The sequence below is a fragment of the Mus caroli genome, chromosome 6 (assembly GCF_900094665.2).
Source record: "Mus caroli chromosome 6, CAROLI_EIJ_v1.1, whole genome shotgun sequence".
Taxonomy (NCBI): Eukaryota; Metazoa; Chordata; class Mammalia; order Rodentia; family Muridae; genus Mus; species Mus caroli.
In genome coordinates, this window is record NC_034575.1 from 32738613 (window position 1) to 32746747 (window position 8135).

Consider the following 8135-nt stretch of genomic DNA (forward strand, 5'->3'; position numbering starts at 1 on the left):
TCCACTCACCAGAAGTCTTAAGATAACGGGGCGGGGGGTGGGGGGAGGCCGGAGTGCAGGAGATAAGGAATGACCACTGCTTTGGGCATGGGAGCAGCCTGACCTTCAAAGCCTCAGCTGTTCCTAGTGACTGCTCTCCCGGGTACTTTGGACCTGTTTACACTCAGAGCAGGTAAAATCTGGCTGCACAGAACATTCTCCAGGTCTCACGGCACTTCAGGCGCTTGTGGTTTTGTTTTAAATCCTTAGTCACTACAATATATGTATGCATGTATGCATGTATACATACACACACATATATATGTATATATATATATATTTATTAGGAAGAGAGAGAGGGGGATTGGTGCTAAGGGCCAAACCTAGGGTCTTGCACATATCAGGTGAGTTCACTACCACCAAGCTATACCCCTGCCCAATACTTATTAACAAACTGTCCAATATATTAGACTATATGATCAATGAATATTCATGTGTACTTCTAATTTTTTTTGAATATTTTTTCAAGTTCGTTTGAACATTCATCATGTCCCATTCCTACTAGATTTTGAAATCTTTTAAAATTTTACTATTTTTCTCCATTTTACTTATTTGTGTGCATTCAGATGCATGGAGGTTCCAGAACACCATACAAGACTTAGTTCTTTCCATCATTCGGGCTGATGGGATCTAATCCAGGTAGTCAGGCTTGAGGGAAAAGCGCTAAGATACTCAATGGCCAAGTTTTTAAATTTGTTATTTTATGGGAGGGGGTGTGTACATAGGTGCTCTCTCGGCCATGTCACACCTGCGGAAACACACTCATTGAAGCAGGGTCTCTCTGTTGGCACACTACATACTCTGCTCCTAAGAGCTTCTGGATAATTCTCCATCTGGGTCTCCCACCTGACTGCAGGACTGCTGGGATCAGAGATGTGGGCTGCCACGTTCAGCGTTCTTGTGGGTTCTGGGCCTGAACCTAGGTCTTTAGGGTTGCACAACCCTACACCCTTACATGTGCCGAGCCATCTCCCTTACAACCATTAATACTTCTTTTTTTTTTTAATGTTTTGAACCACCTGAGTCTTCCAAGTGGCCTCCGCTGCCTGCTGCTGGGTTTGAGCTTCCCTTTTGGTCATTCTTGTTTGGTGGCCCCAAGCATGCTAAGCACGGGCAGCTCCTATTAACTCTAAACTTTTGATACATGACCTCAATATGTTGGCTACACTAGCCTCAAACCCATGGTCCTCCTGCCTCAGCCTCCGGAATTCCAGGATTAAAGGTGTGTGCTTACTTGTACTTGGCTGAACTCACAAAAGATTTTCTCCGAGTCTTGAAGCTGGTAGCTCTGCTGTCACTGTGAGCAGGAGCCATGCCCTCACAGCAGCGTGGTGGGTCCCAATCATACAGAACAGGTCATGCACAAGGCAGGACTGCAAGAGATATGGCAGTACCCTGTCGTCTACCCTAGCTGTCTAGTATTGTCTACCTGACAAGATTAGTTTGTTGGCACATTTTAAAACACAGCTGTAAATGACAGGGTTCCAGTATCTTTTCCACAGCTCCCCCATTAGCAAGGTCTTTTATACAAAGCTGTCCGTGTTTGTGGCCCCAGGATGCTACCTAGGATTCTGTGTTTTTCTTAGTTACTGGGGTCCCCTGTGTTCCACGTTCTTCTGCTCTCAGGTTGTCAGGGAGTTTCGTTTTCTTGGGTCTCAAAAGTAACCCCTTGTTTGCCCTCTTAATCGTCTTTTCAAGGTGGGATGACCTTTGCCCTTCTCGTTTGCCTTTTTACACCACAGTGTCCTATCTTTTCACTGTGCTGGCATCTGCTCTAAGGGCGCACCAGCCGAGCCACTAGGCAGCAGCAAGCGGGCATGGTACCACTGCTGCCAAGTGGGGACAGTTCTGCCAGCTCCCGGGAATGGAATGCTGTGTACTGAAGTCCTTGGAGAACCACACTAGGTATTCTTAGCAGGTACTCAAAACCAGAGAACCAAAGGTCACCTCAGCATAAAAAACCACCACTGACAAACTACAAAGCCACCGTGTTCCCAAGGAATGAACCACAAAGGATCGCTTCCACACCGATTCGTAGCATTTATTGACATTTCCATTTTAAAATCCTAGGAAAGCTGTAAAAATTGTAAACATGGGAACCAAACACTTGCATAAATTATTTCCAAACTCTACAGCACATTAGAAAACAGTGCAGCTAATTGAAGGGTAGAAACGTAACTGACAAACAGAAGGGCAGGCTCAGTCACTAAATCACACACCCATACCAGGCTTTAAGTGCCCGTTTGAGATCAGCAAACTGTGATTGTCAAGTTGCAGTCTTGATGCCACAGGTGGCCCAATTCGTTCTGCGGTTTTGTATAGTAACACGAATCGCCTAGCACGAGGGTGCAGAAAGTCAGAGCATGGACCTCAACTGAGTCGGAGACAAGCTGGCATCCTGGAGCAGCCTGGCAGAGCAAGCTTCCCTGACAACCCTACTCCTGTCTCCTTCCTCTCTGCTCCACAGCGTGCTGTGCAGAGATGGGAGCAAAGCCCAGAGCCTTTCTCTTAGCCGTTTCAGAACCAATGCCCTGGTGCTCGGCATGACTTAGTTAATGACCAGAACTCTTGGTTCCTCTAGCACCTCCTGTTTCTTTCCTTACCACCGTGATAGAACTTTAAAGTCTGGCTTTAACTTAGCCCTGTAACGGCGCATTTGGGAGTCAAGTCATGAGTACTTGGTATCTGGTGGGCATGAGAAAAGACATCAGTGATCCTCCAAGTAATCTCGAAGTGGCCCTGGAGCAGGGAAACATAGGAGGCAGCAAAGCAGGCAGCCTGCATTGTGACCTGCCCAGTGGGAAGCCAACCTGGGAGGAGCATATCAGACGCAGACATTCATTGCTCCCCTTGCGTCCTGGTGTTCCCAAAGGCATTTACTATTCTCTTTCTACACGTCAATGCTGCTGTGTGTTCTTAAGATAATTGCCGAGTGTCCTGTTACACACACAGGTATGAATTAACACTGTACCATGACGGTTCAGTTTTCAAGTCTTTTTAACATGGACAAAAGAATTCCAGTTTAGACACCCACAATCACCACCACCCCCCTCCAGCACCCTCCCCCACAAAATAAACCACCTGAAATGTGCCCGGTCTTGTTTACGAGGTGATGAGTGTAAGCCTATATACTTCATGGAAATGCTACAACAGAGGCCCACAGAAACCCTCTCACCTGTTCCAGGAATGCCTGCAATGGGCTGGACTAAATGACGATGCTCATGGACTGTCCCACACAGACGTGTTTGTGCTCACAGGTGTAGAAGCAGCCTTCCTTGTACTCCCGCCTGGACCAGATGTGGACAAGCAGGCTCTGATGACTTACTTTGGAGGTAGAAATGACATGGCGAGGACTCTGCTAGTGGGAAACTTAGTGTGTACTATGACAGGAGCACTCTGTCCTGCTCTTAGAACCTTGACCCAACATCTTTCTAAGTGTCTGATTCCCACCTAAGAATCCAGGATGAAAGGGCCAAGGGAGGCCTGAGGAATGATTAACTTGTGAAGTCCTGCCAACGTAGACTAGTGTCCTGGGGACTGGCTTGGTTACTGGAACACTCACCAACATCTGAAATAGCAGTGAACACTGTATACAAGAAAGCAGGGAATTACTGGTTTTGGCTGGAAGCCTTCCAGGCACACTTGCACCTGTGCTTTGGGTCACTGGCCTCATGCCTTCAAAAATTCTGCTTGGCAAAATCCTACTGCTTAAAAGTCACGTGCCATCCAAATCAACACAAACTCTGAAAGTAAATTAAAAACTGGAGGAAAAAAATGGAGGTGTAGATAATGAAGCCCGCCCGATGTAACTTATCCACAACCTGCTGTAACCACCAAGGATCAAGGTCTGCTATAAGCTAAGCTCTGCAAGGCCCAGCTCAGCACCACTGACGTACTTTAGAGCAGACATCAGCAGTTCCTGGTATTCTGACCTCCCTTTCCCCACACCAGGGCTCTTGCTCAGCGGATCGTCACCAGCCTGGACATTTGCTTGCTTTGTTACTAGACAGGTTCCCTCCCAACACTATTTCTTCTTAAGACCGAAGTCACTTGGACAGAATACCCAATTCCTAAACCCTTCCCCAGGACAACTGTGAGGCTTATCCATTGCTGTGGCTTGGGTAACATCAAAAGTGGCTTCTGCAGCTGGCTTCTCCCCTAAAGACTCAATCCCAAACATGTAATTTTTTTGACTTCTGAATATCCAACACACCTGTGCCTTTTGCATTTTATGGGTATCTAAGCCACCCTGCTTATCTATAGCGTCCATCTTTTATACCTGTCTGTACTATCCAGCTTAGATTCTAAAATCTCTTAGAAGACAGGACTCATGTCTGCTGACTCATCTAGTGTCAGGAAGTTGGGAGCAAAAAAAAAAAAAGATGCTTCACAGGCGACCTCTGAAACTGACAGAGGACCTGGTAAGTTTGAAACAACACAGCAGTAGGAGGAGTCACATGGGGCTTTGCTCTGATTTGTCTTGCTCTGATTACTGATGGGTGGACCCAGCCACTGGCAGATCACACATCACCCATGGCAGGACATCTACACAGATAACCTCTGACATGTTCACAGTGACCGAGGCGCCCTCCTCAAGGGTTGTTTTCAAGTAGGATCCCACCTGACTTTTAGAAGCAGAGATCATATGAGGTGTCAGGTTGGGGAGGTTATGGTCTTGTTAACAAGAATGACATACAGAAGGAATCAGACACATGAAATCAGCAACAAAGGAGACTGCAAAAAAGCACTTCTCCAAGCACTCTGTCCTAAAAATGCTGACTTAAATTTGCAGTTTGTGTTTCTCAACAGAACTTCTAAAATTAGAAGAAAAGGACAGACATTAAACTTAACTTTCATTTTGGAGCACTTTAATAATTTATACATGTTGAGGACGACGGTTTTTAGGGGAGCACACTGGATGATTGACTGGACGCCTGCAGGACGTGGCATATCCCACAGCAGTTTAAGGATGGTCAACCTGCTGTGCCAGTTGTTTAGGGGAAATGAGTGCAAACTGAGTGTGCTTTAAATAACCAACAACTAACTGAGCACTGGCGCCCCCACAGAGCCTGCATGCCACGCTACACTCCTTTGGTTGTGACACCCTTTAAAGGTGTATCTGTCCTAAGAGTAAAAATACAGGTAGAATCCCTTCATCATTTCAAAGGCATCAAAATTGCTGTTTTTGTCGTATCCTCTGACACCGAGGCTCATTTTGTCATTGTACAAAGGAGGTACCATTAGGATGCTCGATGTCCAAAACATTCATGACATAAGGTGAGAAAGAGCCATTTATTCTGTGTGTTGATTTGCATTCATCACACGATGTCATACTACCACTCCGCCTGGATATTTGAGACTTGGTTAGAGAGGCCTGGAAAGAGGATCTTCCAGCTTGGGAAGAGAACATATTAAATCAAGATTAATAAATAAGCCCAGAACAGGGGTCTCCTCTTCCATCCTCTGCAGAGTGCCTGCAGGCCTCCTGACAAAGATCAGTGGGTCCCCTCCTGTATGCCTTCTCATCTGGAGTGTGCAGATAAGCACTGGCTGCCTCAGTTTCCAGGAACAGGTGTCCTTGTGTCCTGAGACTGACTGAGAAGGGCAAAGACAATTCTGGAACCAGTGACTGCAGTCTGGGGGCTTGTTCTAAGCTGTCTCCATTTTCTTCAAACTTGCAGACACACAGTTTTGATTAGGCTGAGCACCACCACCACCACCACCACCACCCCAGCCCAAACTCTAACCCATTATCTGTTGTCCAATCAAAAGTATTCATTCATCTGACGAAGAGCTTCATGGTTCGACTCCCTGTTGGTGTACAATTTCCCAGAGTTTCCTTCAGGCACCAGGATACAGAATGTCATTATGTCGGAGGCCGAGAAATGTGACATCAGAAGCACACTGTGAGGTAATCTCTCTCTGGCCCAAAGTGAGTATGGCAGACTTCAGACAAAGAAATAATAGCTAAATCAGAAATGGGGGGGGGGAACTCTCATTTCCTTCATGTTTTCAAAACCCTGTATTTCTTCAGTCATTACAGAGGCTGGCAGGAACACAGTTCCACTTCCAGTCCAGAACTCAGGGGACCTGACTACCATGGGCAGATTCATGACAGTCAGGTAGTCCTAAGAATCACGGAAAATAACGTCTGCTTCCATAAGACATTCAAACATAACCTGCGAGCAAACTGTCAGTGAAGCACAAGGACCTGGGTTAGGACACCCCAACAGCCTCATTCTGGAGGATGGACCTTGCGGAGATGCTCTGCTATGGTGTCAAGAGCTGGGTGAGCCCAACAAATAAACAGCAAATGCAACTAAGACCGGAAACCCAGACTCTGATATGTATTTTGAATAACCAAATAAATATGAAGCTTCCCCCTCCCAAGTACAGCTTTTTCTTTTTCTTTCCCACCCCAGACCCCAGAACACAATGAAACCACCAACATATTCTTCTACTGCAAAAGCCACAGTTGTATTTCAGACAGAAAGGTGAAGGCCCTCAGAGCTGTAGCACCAGAAGGAGAAAGAATGCAGGCGATGGCTTTGTTTGAAATCACCAGGCTCCACGACCTACCATCAGGTTCTCACTAGAAGCTCTTCTAGATTACCAAAGAGTCTTAGCATGTCTTGATGTTAATATTACTATTAACCTAAGTTCCTACGGAGGAGAAGAGGGCTCAAGCTGTTATTAAAATGTCTTGAGATCTCTCTTCTCAGGAAACTGAGCAGTGGGTGTGTTGTGCGACCAGTCAGATTCCCGGGGAAAGGCTGCCCCTGCATCCCCATCCACCTCGAGGGTTTAATCTTCTGCCTTTGAAAGAAGACACTAACTTACATTTTGTTAGCTTAGGTTTGTGTTTTGGTTTTCTCTGTGTGTGTGTGTGTGTGTGTGTGTGTGTGTGTGTGTGTGTGTGTGTAAGTGCTGGCTTTTGGCCCAAAAGTACACACATTTTGATTGAACCAAAGTGGTCATCAAATTGCCAACCCAGAAAAAGTACCATGAGTTGTCCATGTAACTTTATGGCATCTTCTAACATTGCGACTTGTTCCCTTCCTCGGGCAGCTTGCCCGGAGATGCTACTTCCGACTCCTCCAAACACCCACTCGGTTGGTTTCCTTTTGGTCTTGCTTCCACGGGAAGCAGATACTTGGCAAACCTGCAAGGGAGGCTGATCAGCTGTGGAAGTTCTGTACTGAGCCCTGTTTCTGAGAGAGCCGCAGGAGCTCCTCACGGATCGCTTTGATGAGGGAGGCGGAGGAGTGGCCAGGCTGGAGGTCCTCTGTGGAGCTGGTGGGGTAACCCAGCCCAGGGCCCTGCAGCCCTCGGTGGGTGAGGTTCCCGGGAGGGGCTGAGGGCTCCCTGCCCGAAGTCCTTGGCACCTGAAACAGCGGTGAAGAAGAATACTCTTGATGTCCGAGCATGTGGGTCTGAAAGATACGGTAAACGTTATTACACTTCCCACGTGAAGACAAGAGAAAAAGCTAGTTCTCGCTGGGGTTGCCATCTCCCCACCCACTCCCTCAGATCTCCAGTGTGGTCCCTGTCACTCGAATCCCTGTGTGCTGGGTGTAGATTGCCTGGGAGCAGAAAGGAGCTGCTCCAGGGCTTCTGGTTCGTGGCAGAACTGAAGGAGATCTGGGAGCTGGAGAGGGTAAGTTAGGGGAATACCCACGACATCCCAGAGTTGGGGCAGCTAAGGAAGCACTGGCAAAGGGCAAGATGAGAACCTGTGTGTCCGTTCTGGTGCCCAGGGAGTGTACGTAAGAACACACTGGGATTCGGAGGCCAAGGGCAAAGACCGTATCCTTAGAACTGGTCATCCCCTTCACTTCCCCACTGCTGGGATCGCAGGCATGTCCCTCCACACCCCTCATTCCACCTCATCCAACTGTTATCTATCATGCGCCATTTAGTGCCTTTTTAGAAAGCAGGCTATTTTTACTCGAAGACATTAATTAGTTCTTCTGAAATTGGCAGGCAATGAATTGATTTGGTGTTGTTTTGGCAAGAATGATTACATTTTCAGTAATTGTTTTTCATGTACTATGGAAGGGGAAGGGGAAGGGGAAAGGGGAAAGGGGAAAGGGGAA

The 8135-nt window shown here is 47.1% G+C and overlaps 1 protein-coding gene across 3 annotated transcripts in view; it reads right to left on the reverse strand.

Moving 5' to 3' along the window:
- Positions 1 to 2059: 2059 nt before the first annotated feature.
- Kiaa1549 (KIAA1549 ortholog) overlaps positions 2060 to 8135 on the reverse strand; it is a 131085-nt gene continuing 125009 nt past the window's right edge. For 2 of the 3 annotated variants that reach the window (XM_029478528.1, XM_029478527.1), the window contains exon 20: positions 6471 to 7424. In XM_029478528.1, coding sequence (XP_029334388.1) covers positions 7218 to 7424 — 207 coding nt within the window. In that variant the 3' untranslated portion in view covers positions 6471 to 7217. Of the gene's footprint in view, positions 7473 to 8135 lie in introns of all 3 variants that reach the window. The other variant, XM_021164744.2, reaches the window with a different exon arrangement.